The following is a 19,858-nucleotide window of genomic DNA, read 5'->3' on the forward strand; positions in this document are numbered from 1 at the left end:
GTAGCTCAATGTAGAGTGCTGCATCTGAAGTCAGGAAAACTCATCTTTCTGAGTTCAAAACTGGCCTCGAAGACTTATTACTAGCTGGGTCATCCTGGGCAAGTGACTTCACTCTGTTTGTCTCAGTTTCCTCAACTGTAAAATGATCTGAAGAAGAAAGAAGCAAACCACTCTAGTATCTTTGCCAAGAAAACCCTAAATGGAGACAAGAAGAATTAAGAGGCAGAAAGTCAATGATGAACTAGCAAAGTCTGAGAAGGACCAGTCAGAGAGGCAGGAAGGGAACAATGTCAGGGAAATTCAGAGAGAGCAGGAAAGCTCCAGAGGAGAGGGTGATTAAGGGTGTCAAATGTTGCAGAGAGATCAAGGAAGACGCAGGGAGAGAAGGTTCCATTAGAGTGATTTATAAGGCACTGGCAACTTTGGAGAAGGCAGTTTCAGTTGAGTGAAAAAGCATGAAGCCAAACTGCAATGGGGAAAGAAGACAATGTGAGGAGAAGGAGATCAACAGGTATGGCTGGAAAGATAGGGATATAAGACAAATAGTTTGGAGGGATGGTGGGAGCTAACAAGAATTTCTGAAGGATGAGGAAGACTTGGGCATTTTGGAGGTAGATATCAGGGAAGAAACCAGTAGAGAGGAAGATACTGATGCTTAGAAAAAGAGGAGGAAAATGGTGAAGACAATCTGCTAGAGAAGGTGAGAGGAGATGGGATCAAAGGTGCAGGTGAAGGGACTTGACCTTTGGCAAGGAGGAAGGCCATCATTACATCAGAGACTAGAGGAGAGCACAGAATGACTGAGAAAGTTAAATAGGGATAGGATTAATTAAATTTTCCTTTTATTCCATTTCTCCATTTCTGGAATAAGGAGGAAGAAGTTTGACCTAATAGAGAAACAGATGGAAAAAACTGAAACCTATTCCATTTCCATTTTAATCATCGAATCTATCTCTGTTTCAGAGCATCTTATTCATGGAACAGCATCACTGGGGAGTAAGGTATACGAAGACTGCAAAATGGGGGTAAATACCTTCTCTTTTCCTTCAGAGGTAGATCAAATATATTTGAAATAATAAACATAATAAACAATATTATTTTAATAATAAATGTTTTACAGCTGTCAGGTGCTATTATGTGCATATTGGCAAAATAATGAACAGGAGAGAATGAAAAATCATGCTTTACTCATGAGAAATAATACCCTAGATCCTTAATTTTGGGTCACCACTGACACCAATTTCTCAACCATTCTACCTCTCTCCCACCTCCCACTTTTCTCTATTCTGCTGTCATTAACACTTTTTTCTACATCCTGTTAGCTCCTTCACTGTCCCTCTCCCAGGGACATGTACCCATGGTAAAGGTACCAGCCCCTGTGCAATGCTGGGAATTTTTTTTTCCATTAAATCAGTTTTATCACCAAGCAGCACAGCAACAAACCCAACTGTCTCACTGATCTGCAATTCATACTTCCTATAACATCATTCCATATGAGGCACTGACCAATCTTAATAAGGAAGCCCAATAATTAGAATCCAAAAAACTTTCCAGAAATATATCCACCCAATCTTCAGAAGGGTCCAATGTTTGAGGCAAGCATACTTTGTGCAGGTCTGCCTGGAAAGCACAGCTTTGCTATCTCAAGTTTTTTGGATTTCTAGAGAAAAATGGATAAACAGGGAAAAGATGGTCCTCATCAATTCCAAATTTTCATGGTCACTGAACACAAAAACACTTTTTTCAAGTGAGGCTGAGGGAAGGCACTTGGAGACATTAGAGAGATGTTTTAGAGAGAGAAACTCTGAGTCAGCAGACTGCCTTTCTCTGTGCCTGGCTTTTCCCAATGGATGCAGAAGGTCAGGAATTACTTGGCTACTCTCACATAAAGCCTTCCTGGCCTGCTTTTAAACTGATAACCAGGGTGGACTGGCCAGACAATGATCTGTACTGATGGGGCCCTGTGGGAATCTAACTGAACTTGATCACAAAGGATTAGAAACAGGATGAACAGTTTTCTACAGAAAGAGTAAGGGATAAGAAGAGCCAGTACACTTGGATAAGTATTCCCTATGGCCAGGAACACAATGTTTCATAGCTTTCATTGTGAATTCCTCTTTATTTTTTTAAATAAGCTATTTAATATTTTATTTTCCTCCCAATTACATGTTAAAACAATTTTTAACATTTGTTTTTTACAAATTTGAGTTCCAAATTCTTTACCTTCATTCCTTCCCATCTCACCGAGAAGGCAAGCAATTTGATAGAGAAAACTTTTTTATCTTAAAAAAATGATGAATGTTTTCAAATCACATTTCCTCATGTTATTGCTTTTCACTAATTCAATTTTCTTTCCTATTTTTATGAGAAAAGATGATATTTTACGACTGAACTATATAAAGACTTTCAAAAAAGCAAAGAGCCTTTACATTTCTCATCTTTCCTTCCTTACTCCACACATTTCACTTCAATTAAAAAAAAAAAAGATTTTAAAATTGAATAAAATTTTTAAACAAAAATATCCTCTTCCATGCTAATGTTTCCTATTCTATTATCCTGGTGCTACTTAGGAATCTTCTAGAAGAAATTATACAACAATTTGGGTATTCAAGGGCTTGGAGTTTGAGTATTTCTTCTTCCTCACCTCTCAACGAATGGCCATAAAACTAATTTTGGTAACCTTCTAGCTGCCAAAGAATTTAAATCCTCTTGAGTAAGGGGAGTTCTGACCAACTCCACCTGGGATGAAGTGGAGGTTTCCAATCTCCCCTCCTCCCCCAGTTTAATTTTCCTTCCACTCCACTCCCTTTTTCTCCCTTTTAAAGACCTGGACTTGAAACAGCTCTCACAGTGGGGAGCAAAGAGCTAATTTTGCAAACAAGCTATAGACAAGTAGTTTATCTGACTTAGCTTCAACACAGCTCTTCAAAGTTGTTTTATTCATCCAATTTACTCCCTCATAGTAATCATGAGATCTGTACTATAGCTAAGGGCTTCTCTACCTCTGTAGGAAGGATAGTTACCAAATAATTTTTAAATTGGGAAACCTGGTTTGGAAAGCAGTTAAAACCTGTTTACTACAATTCCCTGGGTTTCTTCAGCCTGGCTCTTTTATAAGAAGTTTCCTTCTTAGGAAAGAACAGAAAATAAGGAAAGTAGAAGAATTAAGTCAGCAGGTTAGCAACACAGCCACTCTCAAGTACGAAACTACCTCAAAGTCACCAGTAGAATGTCCACGTGCCGGACACCTGAAGCTAAAGGTTTAAGACCTTCTGCCACCTCCCTCCAAACTCTACACCCTGAAAGCTAAACTAAATAGCTCAGTCAAAAGTGAAAATCGCCTATTGATAAAAATCCCTGCCAAGTTAGAAGCAAGAGGAAGTAAATCTTTACCTTACAAGCTGCTAACATGTCAGACACCGCTTTTCGGCTCAGATTTGCAGTAGCAATCACATCCTCTTGTCTGCACGAGTTCCCAGCGGCCACGGCTTTGGCGGTTGCCATAGTGATGCCTTTCGTCATCCTTATCGATTCTTCAGGTGATGATGTCTTTTCTGGCACTTCCTTTGACTGAAATACCTGGAAGGTAAGAGAAGAAAGGGGGAAAAAAAAAAACAAACCACAACTTATTTCTCTCTTTGCCAGGCCACCGCCCGGTGCCTCAAAACAGATGCAGCAATTGGAAACAACCTTGAAATGGCAGGAAATTAGAAATTTAATTTGAGTACAGTAATATCATTCTTGCTTGTCAAGACTCTAGCCCTGATAAGCCTCTAACACCTACACAAGGAACAGGCTGTGGAAGGCATGCGTAAAATATTAACCCATTCAGTTGCAGGAACTGACACCCAATATTTTTAATTTAAACTGTCCTGGGAAAGTAACTGTTTTAGCCCCTCATCCTTTTCCTTCTTCCATACTGATGTCCCAGCAGCTCTAAAGACCGAGCAGTCCCTTGATTTGTTTGTGGATTGAAGGGCAGAGCTGACCTGGATGCATCTCAGAGGACTCATGTATCTCTCTTTAAAGGGGTGTGGGGTTGGGGGAAATGAGGCATTGAGCTCGCTCTATTCTTAGCCTCTCTTACAAATATAACTGCATAATTGTGCAGAGGAGCTCAAGTCGAGTGAGCTATGGTGACACTGTGAATTATTTAGCAACACATACATCTTTAGAGATGCTGAAATAAATTAACCATGGTAAATGTATATCCTACTTTAAAGCTGCACCAATCAATCAAATCAAAGAATACTGGGTGGGTGGCCGGCTGTTTCGGGGTTGTATTTCTATGTCTTTTTTCTCCCTGGGGTTGATTATAAATGCCGTTCCCTCTGTACTGGGCATTAGTTACTGAAGAAAAGGACCAGCATCCAGACAGTAAGTACTAGATTTGGGATTTTCTTGGCAAAGATACTGGAGTGGTTTGCTATTTCTTTTTACAGCTCATTTTACAAGTTAGGAAATTGAGGCAAAGAGGGTTAATTAACTTGGGCAGGGTCATATAGTTAGCATCTGAGGGGGGATTTGAATTCAGGTCCTTCTGACTCCAGGCCTGCCAGTGTATCCACTGGACCACTTGGTTGCTCTAATTCCAGATTAGTATGAGCGTCTCCTAGGAACTTCAAGGAAGCAGCTTTCTAGAGGGTTTCCCTTAGGCAGGCAGAGGGAGAGAGAGCTGCCTATCAGAAGATCTAACTCAAGAAGCATGGGGGGAGGGGGAGGAAGATGGGTCCAGGAAAATAGCAGAGGATTGTAAGTGAGGGGTAGAGATATTTAGGAGACAATTTGTATATGCACAGAGCCCTCCTTTTTTTGACTCTCTGGGAAACTTTGGGCAAGCACAAAAGCTCCAAAGCTCTGGCATGATTGGAATGAGTAGTTCTGAAACACTGTCTGGTTGGAATAAATATTGTATTTTGATTTTAATCCTTCAAGTACAAACTAATGCTAAATCAACTAAGATCTAAACAATAAGTCAACAGGGTGGAAGTTAGTGCCTCTCAGGCAAACCCTAATGGGATTTCTCCATTCTACTAATAGGTGCGAGTTGATTTTATCATAGGTGAATGACCAACTCATAGAAGAAGGAAGAGGAGAGTCACATAACTACACTTGAATTTATGACCAAAATTCCTTTAAAAAAAAAAAGGTTCCAATAGATTGTTGTCCATTTTCAATCAATTCCTTAGGAGAATTAGGATAATGAATGACAGGACATAATGAGGAAAAAGAGGAGGAGGAAGAGCAGTAAAAGTACAGATATTAATGAACTAAAATCCTCTTTTCTGCAGTGTAACATCTGAGCATATTTCACATTTGAAAGACATGGAACAGATTAAGTTAGGTGCACTGTATGATAGCATTATCTACAAATAGAAGGAAATGAGTTTTAAGGATAAAGTTTGTAGGGGGCAATTATATGGTTCTTTACCGTGAGCTCTTGTTTTATGTACTCAATAGTAGCTTCCAGAGCTCTCGTGCCTCTGGTGGCTTCATCCTCCACAGCTTTCACTGTCTTTAGGAGAGATGTGACATTTGTTACCATCACCTAGAAAGGGATTAAGAAAAAGAGAGAAGAAATAGTATGTGGGTTGAAGACTTTACCCTAAATCACAGATTTGACTACATCACAAATTATTTGAAATATTGAAAACTGGCAAAAAACAAACAAACATCCAAACAAAAACAAAACCCCAACAACAACAATAAAACTTCAATTAAGGTCTTGCTTTCATTTAACAATCTTCAAATTGGAACAAATATCAATCCATTAATAAAGATTTTTTAAAGTGCCCACTTTGTGTCTTGCATTGTAGTAAGCACTAAGTATTCAAAGAAAAATGTTGAAATTGTTCCTGCCCTCAAAGAGCTTACATTCTTTTTTTTTCCTTAGGCACTTAAGTTACTGCCCAGGGTTACATAGCTAATGAGCTTTTGAACTCAGGTCCTTCTAATTCCAGGCCGGTGTTCTACCCACAGTGTCACTTAGCTGCCCCAAGGAGCTTACATTCTAATGAGAGAATGGAATCAAAAGAGGAGGTATGAGGCAGAGAGTTCATTCAAATGACAATGAACCAAGTGAAAGCTCCCTAAGGACTTAATTAGGGTAGTATTTGCATGAATAGAGAGGGAAAGGAAAATGGGAAAGATCTGTCAATTTACTGGATATTCAGGGTGAGGAATTTGGAATTGAGGAAGCCACTGAGTTTCTGAAGATGAGTGAATGGAAAGCACCCTCAGCTATGACAGGAAAGTTCAGAAGAAGGGTGGGTTTGGGTAGGAAAGATGACAGATTCTGCTTTGAACATATTAAGTTTGAAATGCCTTTGGAACATCTAGTTCAATAGTTTAAAAGGTAGTTGATGATGTAGGTCTGGAACAAGAGTTATCTGAATAGATGTTGAGTGATTTCTTAGCTGAGAGGGAGAAGGTGATAAGATCACTGAATCAGACAATGACCAGAGGAAAAAAATGGTCCAGAGCCTTAGGGAACACTGCAAGCAAAACAAAAGCAATAGAACATCCCAGACTCATTGCTTTTACATTACAAAAAATGGAGATGTGAATCTTATTCATTCATGTATTCATCATCTTTCCATCTTACTATGAGAAAAGTGATTTTTTTTTTCCTCCTGTTGCCTAATTCAGTCAATCAACAAATATTAATTATACATGTTATGTGGCAGACACTATGCAAGGTGCTGGGGATATAAATATAAAAGGCAGTGCCTACCTTCAAGGAGACTGAATTCTAGTAAAGGGATACAACATGTTCAAAGATAAGCAGAATATATGCAAAATAAATACACTGTAAAATGAAATAGGAAGCGAGGTAATAAGAACTGGAAAGGCCATGAAAGGGCTCTTGTAGGAGGTGGTAATTTGACCTGGGCACATGGAAGTCAGGAGGGAGAGCATGGAAAATAAAAAAAGTCATGGAGGCCAAAGCAGGCATCAGGTAATGCCTTATAATAATTCTGGGAAATTTCACATTGAGAAGTCACAAAGTGAAAGATGGACCAGATACAGGTGTATCAGTTTGGCTTAATAAAGGCATACAGCCCATGCATAAGAGTCAGCTAACCTGCTGACCTAAGTCAGCTAAGCCTGACTTAAGCCAATACTACTCAAAGCCCTGGAATCATTCAAAGAAACTAAGTGGCTATCAATCTTTCTGGGACAATGGGTGACCAAACGTGCTTCCTTTCTGATTTTCTTCCTTCAGTTTTCAGTTTTGCTCTTTTCAAATATGGTATGCTTCAGTTATAACTATTGATGAATCTCTAACAGTGACCAAGCAAGAGGTCATTAACTGGATAATGAAAATATCACTACTTTTTTGTATATGATAAAAGGCATCTGAGTTGAGGATAAGTGAAAGCCAATGTTTTGGTCTTTTTTGGGCTCTTAGTTTTCATGTAGCAAGTTGATAAAAAAGGAAAATGGCAAGTGTTAGAGTGACAATGTTAATGTAGCTCTGAATTCATACTGTCACCCTGGAAAGCAATTTAAAACTATGCCCTCAAGGTTAGTAAATTTTACATGCCATTTGATCTAGCACTATCACTATGAGGGTATAAACTTTAAAGAAATAAAAAAAAAAATAAAAATCTCATATATGCACCTCTCTTTTGAGGTAGCAAACAACTGAAAATTAAGGGACAAATTATGGGAGGTAATTGTAATGGAATACTATTGTGCTATAAGAAATGGCAAAGGGGACAACTGGTGGGTCATAACTGGACCCGAGTGAAGGACTTAAGCAGACTCGTATGAATTGTTGGACAGTAAAGAGAAAAGAACTGGAAAATAATTTATACTATAACAATATTGTAAAAATGGATCTCTCAAAAACTTAAGAACTCTTAATGATCATTCATGACTCCAGAGGTTGAATAATAAAGAATGCTTCCTATGTCCTAATAGAGAAGTGATAATCTAAAGATACAGAATGAGATATTTTTGGATATGATCTATATGGAACTTAGTTTTGCTTGGTTATGTTTAACTTTGTTACAATAGTTTTTGCTTTTTAAAAATTTTGTTGAGAGGAGAGGGTAGAGGATCTGGGAGGAAGAGGAAAAAAATGTGTTAGCTGAGAAAAAAGTTTCTATGCAACCTCCTGATGAAAATTATGACACTATTTTATGCTCTCATTTTCACCTGGCATCAAACCAAGGATTCTAAACCTTAAAACTGCAAATTCAGTGACTTGACATCCTCACTGTTCACTTTGAAGGGCAGAGAAGATGGTACTGGCATCTCTTGAATAGCAAAGCGATGCTTGTGACAGAACTACTGCTGTGTTAAACTTGATATAAGACAGGCTGCTACATTGACAGAGATCACACAAAGTGCTGAATAAATCACTTTAACGGGTTATTTTTGTCACCAGAAAGACCATGTTGCTAAAGATGATTTCAAACTCATAGAGAACAAAACTGGAAGGGTTTAACCAGGTAATAATAGCATGCTACAAATAACCAGGTCGTGGAGGGAAAAAAAAAAAAGACCTTTAATATGAATAAACGCTTGAGTGAACTGCCATTTGAAAGACAGGTTGGGGAAAAAAGAAAGGCCCTCCTCTCACCTTGGCTGCACCCTTGAGTTGGTACATGGATGGATCATCAGCTGGCTTGCTGGCAGCTCCTTTCGTAGCACCGATAAGATCAGAAAGGGCCTTGGCCACATCTTTTATGGCATTGATCAGCACCACCTAAAAGAAAGGAGCCACAAAAAGAGAAGGAGGAAATCACCTCACAACCTTATCTATCTTCATCTCTCAAATACAAAGAATTAAGCTTTCTTAATGACCATGCATGACTCCAGAGGTCCAATAATAAAGAATGCTTCTGACCTCCTGACGGAGAAGTGATGGTCTACAGATACAGAATGAGACATTTCTGGACACAGTCAATATAGGAATTAGTTTTACTTGATTATGCATAAAACACTAGCATACGGAAGATGTCATGAGGAATTGGGCAGAGAGAAGGATTATCTTTGTAAAATAAAAATGTTTTGTTGGGACCTGTGATTTTAATGATCTGAAGAACTTTCAAAATGGAAATTAATCTCTCACTTCTAGATTTCAGAGAAATGACTGGAATACCGGGAGGTAAAAGTGCATTGCCCACCAGCACTCAGGCAGCAGGTATCAAAAGTGGGACTTTAAACCAGACTTTCTCAACTCTAAGACCCACACTCTGCTGCTTTTTAATAAAAACAGCCCAGCTAAATATGTTTTTAGCCAGTGACTTTGTTGATCTGGTCTCATTTCCTACAAAGGGATTGAGACAGATAAGCAGTCACTCTGACTCAACACTACCTTTACCTCATGAGACCAAATAATTCAATATATACACTAGCCTGCCCTTTCACAAAATGCATTATCTTAATCTGTTTTACTCCATGGTAACTGTGACTACTGGATATAACAAGCCATATTTTTGCAGCATTTCTTCTCTCACTTTACCCAGTTTTCTATCTTTCTTTCATAAAAGGAGTACCAAGTTTCTGGGAGTGGAGAAAAGATGGTGGTAGACGTTTTGCCTCTGCTGCCCATGTGCCAGCTCCTATTGTCATGGAGCACTGGGTGGTGGTCTCCCTGTGTGGCTGGAGACATACAAAGAAGTGGGCAAAAGGCACTTTCCTACTTTTCCTTAACTAACGAATCCTTCCCAACTAGCTGGCGATGAGCTCTGGGGAGAAATCAGGACAATACCTCCTGGATGTTTTCAAAAGCTTGAGAATCCACAGAAAGACACCAAAGTACTTTGAGCAGCATTTGCAAACTGTCATCATCTACCTTAAGCTCAATTCTCACATTTCACCTTTTAAGATAGTCTGGCCCTTTACTTTCCAAAGTTTAAACACACCAGAACACTGTGGCCAACGTGTGGCTCTACTTCTAGTTATCAAGTTATAGTCTTTCGGTCCTCCACGGGGTAAAAGCAACACCACAGGAAGGAATTGTGCAAATACTTAAAATTCCACAGGGCAGCCAGTTTGGATTCTGATATTATCAAAAAGAAATCCAGCGGGGAAAAAATCTGCAATCTAAGGAATGTTTCCCTTCTGAGTTATGCTCCAGTAGAGGATGTCAGAGGAAGAAAGGGGCACGGCCATTGGGGGAAAAGTTGCTAGTGTTTTATTAACTCACTTCAATCACTTATTAACAATGCACACAGCACCATTTGCTTTCTCATACGAGTAAAAAGTTTTTGTCTGCTAGGAGCCATCCGAACTGAAGGGATGGACTTGTGTAGAAGTTGTAAGAAGCTAAGTCTGAAGAGTTCACCACCTGATGGGCTAGAATGAGCCAAATAAACAGGAATGAGTAGTAACTTTTTGGGGGAAGCTTTTAAATGGTTAGCTGCTCACTAAACCTGCTTGTATTTAAGAGAATATAAGTGATAATTCTAGCTGGAACAGAACCTGCCACCGAGTTAATTTCCATCTCCCAAAGTCAAATATGCATGAAATCATATGTTTATGCCTTGTTTTTCTTTGAGAAATCTGACTGGAGTCAGTTATTTTGTCTAACTACAAAGACCCTGACCACAAACACAAGAATAAGATTACAAATGAAGAACTGGAAGGACATCTATTATTTTACAGCTGATGCAACTAAAGGTCAGAGAGGTTAAGTTTTTATATTTAGATACCCCTAGTCATTCTCATACCTGGGTCTCAGGGTCATCAGAACCTAGGCTGGCTGCTCCCAGCTTCACCACTTCAGCTAGTTGGGTGATGGTGGCTGCTGATGACTGAGCGGCTTGGGCCAGTTTATCTTGAGTAGAAGCAGCCCCCGACACCAGTAGTTTTGTATCTTCCACCAAGGCCTTTGCTGTCTTTAGAATGTTCTCCCTGGGAACGAAAATAAGGCATTAGAGAATAAAGGGGCAATGGACAACTTGTTGATTATGTAAGGCTGTATGGTAAAAAGTTGAGATGCCCATCAGCCAAACCATGGTACCCACAGAATCAAGACTTAAAGAAGGAATACTTGAAGAAAGTTGTTGTCAAAGAAGGTCTCTGAATAAAAGGATTTCCTTATTGAGGGAGGGGAGAAAGAGAGAGGAAGGGAAGGAAAGAGAAAGAGAAGAAGGGAAGGAGGGAGGGGGGAAGGGAGAGAAAGAGATGTGAGAGTCTTCCTCTGGAAAGAATGGCAAAGCTGCCAAATGTCAAGGAGCAAAATGTGAAAATCTTGGATTTTAGATCTCTCTGACTCTCTCTCTTTGTTAAGTGACTAGCCCAGGGTCATAAAGCTAAATATGAGGCCATATGAAAACGCAGGTTTTCCTGATTTCAGGGCTTGATGTTCTATCCCCTGCATCACCTAGCTGCTCTTGGTTGTCTCTTTATAGCCCTACATTTTGTGTGTGTGCACGAGTGAGGCTTTCTTTCTCATGAGCTAAGAAATCCAGCAGAAAACACTTAGCTCACTGTATGAAATCAGACAAATGGGGCTAGAAGAAGTTCTCCACTATATTCTATGTTGAGATGGCACTGGCAGGAGGTGAGCTTGGGAGGAAGAAACAGCTGGAATCCCTTTCTCTTTCCCTGCCCCAGGATGCAGGGTCAGAGCCAGAGGGAGTACGGAGCAGCTGTGGGGCCGGGATGGGGCCTCCAGCAGCACGCACGGAATTCTGACAGTTCTAATTTGGGAGGTGGCACAGGAATGCATATTCCTCAGCTGCTGGTCAAGGTCCAAGCTCCTGACCCAGGCAAGGAAAAGAGGTCAGGTCGTGAGCATCACTTACCCAATGAGCTAAAATCCCAGCTTTTTGGCCAGTGCATTTCTCTACGTACAACTGCCATGTGGTTAATAAGAGAATGGGTTACAAGAGTGATTTCCTGTTTTCCTGAGTGAGAATGTCATCCTTCACTGGAGCAGGCTTTATTTGGGTTGTGAAATGAAAGGCTCAAGAAATGATTCTACTTTTAACTCTAGTCAATAGGATTTATTTTGACTATTTGGCTTGTTCCATTTCTCTTAGCTGCTTGCTTTTCCAGTCCTTTTCAGGATTGCCATAAAGCTTTTTGCCTTCTGCTCCTGCTTCTCTGGAGTGAACCTGGGAATGTCCCTAACGCAGCTAAAACTCCATCTTGACCTTCGCCCCTGGCCACTCTGAGATGGTCACCTTCTGTCCGTCTCTGAAGCAGCCCCCCCCTCCCCTCTAACCGAGCGCTGACCTGTGGTCTGCAAAGGTTTCATTGTTCTCGGCATTGAGGGTTCCGGCTGTCGCGAACATGATGGTCGTGTCCAGATCTGCGATGATGCCCGACACAGCGCTGGCGGCAGTGATGCAAGCCTGTGTCCCTTTGTTCCCTGCTTGGAGCGCAGACAGAACCAAAGAAACCTGGAAACCAGAGACAGAGGAAATTACCCAAAGACCTTCCAGGGCGACATCGAGGCTTGTCGTTGTCTCCAAGGTCTCTTCCTGGCCATGAAACCATGCAACGGGCTATGACTCAACAGCCACTCACGTCCCACTTCGGGTACTCACAGCCCATGGGCTAATCATTTGTATTTCCTGGGCCTAAGTTTTTTTAAATCTTTAAAACAAGGGGATTGGCCTCCAGATAGCCTTCTAAGTCCCTTCCAGTTCTACAGCTCTGTTTGATGATCAGTCTATGGATTTATGATCCTAAATCACATTAAAAATGTGTCAAGAAGAAATATTCACAGCTGGGATAATCTAATCTAATAATCTGGTCATTTCATACTGGGGGGGGGGGGGGGGGGGATTAACTTTTTTCTGACTTCTTTCATACACCTCTGTGCCTTAGCCAGTGCAAGGAGGTTTCCTACAGGCTGGCACTGTATTTTGTGTCTTAGGATGCCTCTTGATCAGAAATGAACTCTGGTCAAGGAGCACCCTGCATCTGCTTTGGGTGTAAAGGACCAGCCCTCCCCACCCCATGGGAATGATCAATATTCTAAGCACTCCCCTTTCCTAATAGCCAAACAAAAGGAAAAAGATCTTCTGATTTAATAAATAAGAATTCCAATTATCTACCATATGCAGGGTAGACAAAACAGGAATCAGCAACATTTATTTCCATAGTACCTCGCTTTTTAAGCAATCTATGCTGGTACTCAGTAACATGGTAGTCATCTTTTCTTTAGCTATTTCTCAAACAGATTCTCTCTTAAAAAATTTTTTTTAGGTCCAAATCCTCTCTCTCCCTAATTCTCCTTATCCAAAAACTCCTCCTTGACCAATTGAGAATGGAAAAAACAAACCCTTGTACAGTAAAAAGCAAATTCCTGCTGTGGCTATGTCCAAAACACCTTCCAAAGGGCTCAATCTACACTTGAACTCATCACTTCTCTATCAGAAAATGGGCAGCCTGTTCATAAGCACTCTGGAAATGTGGTTGGTCATGAAGAATCTCTTTAAAAAAAATCTTCATTTTACTCCCTTTCCCAGACAATCCCAGACAACAAAGGAATTAATGTGTCTTTTTAATCATAGATTATTATAGGAGACACAATGAAAACATAATGCTTATCAAAACGAGCAGATAACATTCCACCACATATTTAACTTGTGTACAACATAACCCTTTTATAATGATAAGCAACTTCCAATTAAAAAACAAATGACAATGAAAAGTATAAAGGTCTTAAGAAAAGACAGGAAAGTATCCTGGAAAGAGAACTGGTTTAAAGTCTGAAAAATTGGACTCAAATCTCACCTCTGAGTTTGTAAATTATTTACCTTCAAGCTTCAGTTTTCTGAAGTATAAGAATATGTATACTGCCTATTTCACCAAGTTAGAAGGATCAAGTGAGATAACATTTATGAAATTATAATATAAATGCTAACTATTATTAATGAGAAGCAGTAAGAACACTATGGTTCTCCAACCCTAATGTCACTATCTACTGCAGTATTTTTAACATTCACTTTTTAAAATTTTGAGTTCCAAATTCTCTCTCCAGTCCCTCCTCCACCTATGGAAAAGGCAAATAATATAATATTAATTATACATTTAAAGTCAACAATTCAGGGATTTTTAACCTAGGATCTGTGAAATTGAAATAGTAGGTTTTTTAAAAATTGTTGTTAACTGAATTTCACTATAATCTGTTTCATTTTTAATTCCATGTATCTTAAGTATTTAAAAACATTCACCCAAGAGGAGTTTATAGGCTTCACTGCTAAAAGAATCCATGACAAAAAAAGACATAAAAAAACCCAAACATTAAAAACTTCAGGTTTACTAGAATAAATACATGAAAGGACTTAACTTGATACATGCAGTTGACAATGGTCATTGCACGCTTGGGGAATGATGGCTTACTAGTCACCATAGCAATGACCAATCCATCAATGAGAACATTGATCAAGTACTCTGTGTACAGAGCCTTGAAAGAGATGCTGCATCCAGGTAGAGAATTGTTACCTTTTCTCATGTTTCTGACCCTAGTTCCCCAGTTCCCAAGTACCTTTGTAGCTATATTAAAAAAGACAAGCCAGATTTGAAGCAAATGGACATTATGCACGAGATGTTATAAACAAGAAGTCTATAGAGGGCTCCCATATGCCAGGTTAAGGTACAAGGAATACAGAAGAATAATTCACAGCCAGAGAGGATGGTTTAAGAAGATCATAGAAATGTCAAATAACAACTGAGAATGCAATAGGAAATTTTAAAAGGAAAAACTATTTCAGAAAACACCTAGAGACCTTTCAAGAAAATTCATAAAGCTGTTGATTTCCTCTGATCTAGTGGAATATAAACTGAGAACAGATATTATATATTTTGCTTAATTTTTGAATGACTAGTGCTTAGCGCAGTGTTTTATATTTAACAGTTACTTAAGGACATATCAGATTGGCTGGGGCTTACAAAAAGAAAAGAATCATATGTACAAAAGTCTGTATAATAGACTAGTTTAATATAAAAAGTTGGGAGTAAATTCAGTGTCCAAAGATTAAGAAATGGCTGAATAAATTGGTGTTAATATCACTAGTATTGGTAGTATTACTGGTAGTTGGTAATAACTTTGCAGGGTTGTTGTGAGCATCAAATGAAATATTAATTGTAAAGCACTTAGCACAGTGCCTGAAACATATAAGGTATTACAAAAACATCAGCTATCGTTATTATGATTACTGCTATTAATAATAGCAATGATAACCTTAATGATAACTAGCATTTATATGGCATTTGAATGCTTAAAAAAATGCTTCATAATTATTTTTTTAAAATTGAATCCTCCCCAACATCACTGACAAGTAGGTGCTATAATTATCATCATTTTATAGATGAAGAAACGGGCACAGAGTGGTTAAATGACTTGTCCAGGGTCACACAGAAGGTAAATGTCTGAAATTGGACTTGCTACACAAGTGAAATGTAATATTGTTGAGCTGTCAGCAAAGAAGGATATTAAGAATTCAGAGAGGGTAGCTAGATGACACAGTGGATAGAGCACCAGAGTTGGGAGGATGTGAGTTTAAATCCAGCCTCATTTAACTAGGAGTGTGATCCTAAATAAGTCACTTAACTCCAATTGCCTTGCAAAAACAACCCCCCCCCCCAAAAAAAAAAAGAGAGAGAGAGAGAGATTCAGAGAAACATAGGAATAAAAATATGAAATGATATAACGTAAGAAATAAAAATGAAGAACCAAAATATCAATGGAAACAATGACTACAGAAAATGTAATAAAAGCAACAGCAAAATGCAACAAACTCATATCAAGCCCAATGGACAATTCTGCTTCCAAATGATTAAAGTGTATATTTGTTATTCTTATTTTCTGTTCATAATTGGCAAACGGCAAAAATGGAAAATAACATGATTTATCAGTTGCAATCACTCCATTAGGTAATGTCACAACTTTTTTTGTTAAAATGTTTTCTTAAAGGGGAAGGACCTTTTGGAGATGAGGTAGAGTTTGTTACAACATGACTGTGAAAATTAAGGAGAGCATTTTGTCCTGGCGGACAGAAGAATGGAAGGTGAAAAGGTATGTGCTAAGAATATATTCAGATTTCTATTTTTGGATGTCTTTTCCAACCTACTCATGATCACCTTTGATCATCTTAGCTGAAAAGAGAAATCATGTCTAGGACAGAATGATATGTACATTGTCAATGTATTTATAGTATTAGATGTCTAATTGTTTCACAAGGAAACACAAGGAAAGGTGCAATCACAGGAGCAGTGAAGGTGGAGAGGGCAGTGTTTCCTGCCTAGAAATGAAAGTGAGATGGGCAGCCACAGTGCACAGAGATCTTGGGTCCAGAGTCAGGAAGACTCATCTTCCCAAGTTCAAATTCAGCCTCGGACATTTATTAGCTGTATGACCCTAAGCAAGTCACTTCACCCTATTTTCCTCATCTGTCAAATGAACTAGAGAAGGAAATGGCAAACCACTGCAGTATTTTTGCTAAGAAAAACCCAAATGGGGCTTCAGAGAGCCAGACACGACTGCACAGAGATGAAGTAAGTGCATCAAAACACAAAATAAAAGAAGTCAGGCAGATAAAGGCGAAATTTCTTAGACTATTACTGAAGTATAAATATATTCTCTCCTCTAAAAGGGCTGTTTTATCTCTTGGGACAGCTCTCTTCCATCCTATTTCAATTTCAAGTGGCCTTCCAGGGGGAAACTTGGCAGCTACAAATTCAATAACAAAGGGAAATAGTAAAGTCCTTCAGGATATGGATTCATTTCCTGGTTCTAGCATGTCTTTGGCATCCTAGACAATTATTTCAAGCTATAGGAACATACCTCAGGCCAGGGACTTTACTACAGGGTATAGATGGAAAACACCCTCTCCATGTATGTATTTTCCTTATATTAAGTGGAAAGATTAAGAAAAATTTCCAAACAATGGTAATTTTTAAGTTTTAATTAACAACAATTAGATGCCATAAAGCATTAATAACATAGGATGGAAGGGGGCCTGTGTATGTCAAATTTACCAAGGTTCAGAATCACAGCTCTAATAAACCTGGTCCAGGCCAATCAATACCTTTATTATGCTATCTGCCAACATAATCCTTAGCAGTGTATTGGTCACAGAGATTGGTTTAAAGCTGGAAGAGACCTTAGAAGCCATTAAAGCCAACCCCTTCATTTTACAAATGAGGAACCAGAAGCACAGAGATGTTTAACAACTTGCATATAGTCACTCAGCCAGCTTTTCCTGACTCCAAGACCAGAGCTTTATCCATTACACTGCCCCTCAAAATAACAATAGCTCCACTGAGATTGGTTCCCTAACTTTTTGAGTAGGAAGATTTTCAAAATACCAAAGAAATTTATAGACTTTCTCAAAATTATATTATCAGAGGAAAGAGATGATGAAATTGCAATGCTTAGTGCGCAAATGGCAACTCTTGTAGTTACTCAATGACAATGAATGAAGAATCTACTGGTCTAATGGGGGGAGAGGAAAGAAAAGTAGGCAGAATAGCATCTATGTAATATATAACAGATAGAAAGAAAATAGATAGAAAGAAATCTTTTAGATAGAAGAAAGAAATAGAGGTTGGCTTCTACTAGACTGTGCCATAATTAGGATATAAAATTCACATGCACAAATACCATGACTCAGATCATGGGAACATGGGAAAAAAACTACTTTCTGTGGATTATAAGAGTTGCTGGGAATAAAGAATTATTACAATGGAATGACGGATCAGGGAAGGTTCCTTAGAGAAGGTACATGGTACCTTTGAGTGGATGGAACAGCAGAAGTAAACAGATGGGAAGGAGGGATGAGCAAATTGTGTTAGTGTATGTGTTGGGACTGAAAAGGTAAATTATGGCAGAATTTGTGTGTCTGACAGAATCGTGTTAATTATGAGCAGCATCGAGGTCACTGTGAATTTGGGGGGATATGTTAGTGTCCTCCCAGGAACAACAGAAAGGAAAACAAAGCTACCATCGCCCACCCTGCGTTGCTGCCAGTGCCCAAGTCATTAGACAGTTTGCCATGGAGCTCAATGCATAAGAATACTTCAGAGACATAACCCAGATGAACACAGAGCGCTCAGAAAGAACCGCCCCCTCCTAGACCCTAGAAGCTCCTGTTTTCCCAAAGGTTTCACACGGCTCTTTTCCTTCCCCCCTTCCAGCGTGTGCTACTCTGCAGCCCCACGAAAGCCCGTTACGCCCTCTGCCTCCACGGTTTGTCTCAGGCAGCAGCTCCTGCCTTTTGTCCTACAGATCAGCCACTGGCTACCTGATCATGGTGAAAGATAAGAGTATTGAAGTTGGCCGTAGCCCTCAGTGATGGAAGGACCAGAGTCACTTTTCTAAACCCCACCTTCCACTTACCATGGACCTTGTGGCCGTTGCGGTCCCTGACCATCTTAGAAGTTTCCAGGAGCACCTTTCTGGGAGGGAGGAGGGGCTCTACTCCTGATAGCCACACTCAATTGCCCCTCCTCCCCTCCTTTCCCCAGGAGAACAAAGCTTCACAGAGGATTTTTTTTTTTAAATCCATAACTGACTCAATTATTCAAGGGAAGAGAGGATTCAGTCTCTTTGCTAGGTTATCACACAGTTATTTAGAAGGAGCTTGTAACTTTGCTCTTTGTTCATTATGCATCAGCACCTTTGCCAGGTGACAAACAAGAAACTATAGGAGCAATAAAATACTAATCAATTGGTTTGTCCAATTCATTCTATGGGGAGACAGATGAAACCACTGGATTAACAGATTTTTTTTTTTTTTTTTTTAAGTATTTCACTTACCTGTGTCATCATCCCTGTTGCTAAAGTTGCAGCAGCTGGGAGCTGGCTCTGTTTACTCATCATATGACCAGAGGGTTAAATTTCTTACCTTTTCAGTGACTGAGCGGGCACATTCTATCAGCTCCCTCTTGGTGTAACTGTCAGTGGGGCAGACCTGAAGAGCTCCTGCCTTCTGGACGAGGAAGATACAGCCATGGCCAAGATCCTGAACACGGGTCCGGATCTGGAATCCAATCTGAGAAGGAAAACCAGGGTGGGGAGGAGGAGAGATGTTATAGATCTTTTCATTTATACTTTCTCATAGCATGGAAAATTTCTCTTAAGTTATAGGTGACCAAAGCTAGGAAAATTCCACTTCTATTGGGATTCCATATCTCGTGAAGTGTGGGAGGGGATACCAGTTAAATTACATTTTACAGATTCCAAAGGCCACCCAGATCCCATAAAGTATGTCTACATTTTGTGGTATTATTTTTCATTCTATTTCTATTTTGCCACATACAACAGGCAGCCAAGGCTGACCCTCTGAAAAGTTGTTAAACAGTATGTGGATGATTTGGGGGTCTCTAGCTTTTCTCTTGCTGCTCTTCAAGCCATTTTCCCCTTCTCTCACACGACCTCCATGACTCCCCCTTTTTTATCTGTTAAGAGTTCTAAGGAAAGACTCAGACATTAATCACTTACATTTTAGTGTGAGCACAAATTCAATGTTTAGTATAACACCTGGTATATAATAGGGATTTACTAAACTCTCTACTGACTGATTTATATTTTCCTTCCTGATTTTTGTAATTTAATCCTGACCTAGGATTATGGACAGAAGATTTGGTTCTCTGTTAAAGGAATTTCAAGCAAAAGCAATCAGTAGAGGGAGCACCTTCCAGGTACTTTATTAACCTGTACTACACAAGAAAAAAAATTAAGGAACATAATCATAACCCTACAGTCCTCAAAGATCCTGAAATGCTTTCTGAATTATCTAAGGCCCCATGTTAGTCACAATTTACATAAAGCACATTTTAGCTATGATATTTTTCTGAAAACCAGCATTCCCTTCTAGATATATTTAACTGTCCTATTCAAGTTCCCAACTAAGCTGAGAAAGAGAGTTTACTATCCCAAGAA

At 39.3% G+C, this 19,858-nt stretch overlaps 1 protein-coding gene across 4 annotated transcripts in view; it reads right to left on the reverse strand.

Moving 5' to 3' along the window:
* The window catches only part of TLN2 (talin 2), a 528,144-nt gene that overhangs the window by 47,047 nt on the left and 461,239 nt on the right, over window positions 1–19,858 (reverse strand). For all 4 annotated transcript variants that reach the window (XM_003755615.4, XM_023497706.2, XM_031955439.1 and 1 more), the window contains 6 exons: window positions 18,822–18,968; window positions 12,199–12,365; window positions 10,686–10,869; window positions 8,591–8,716; window positions 5,432–5,548; window positions 3,394–3,579 (listed from right to left, as the gene is read on the reverse strand). In XM_003755615.4, coding sequence (XP_003755663.1) covers window positions 3,394–3,579; window positions 5,432–5,548; window positions 8,591–8,716; window positions 10,686–10,869; window positions 12,199–12,365; window positions 18,822–18,968 — 927 coding nt within the window. The remainder of the gene's footprint in view (window positions 1–3,393; window positions 3,580–5,431; window positions 5,549–8,590; window positions 8,717–10,685; window positions 10,870–12,198; window positions 12,366–18,821; window positions 18,969–19,858) is intronic.

Source organism: Sarcophilus harrisii, chromosome 2 (genome assembly GCF_902635505.1).
Source record: "Sarcophilus harrisii chromosome 2, mSarHar1.11, whole genome shotgun sequence".
In the NCBI taxonomy this organism is placed as follows: Eukaryota; Metazoa; Chordata; class Mammalia; order Dasyuromorphia; family Dasyuridae; genus Sarcophilus; species Sarcophilus harrisii.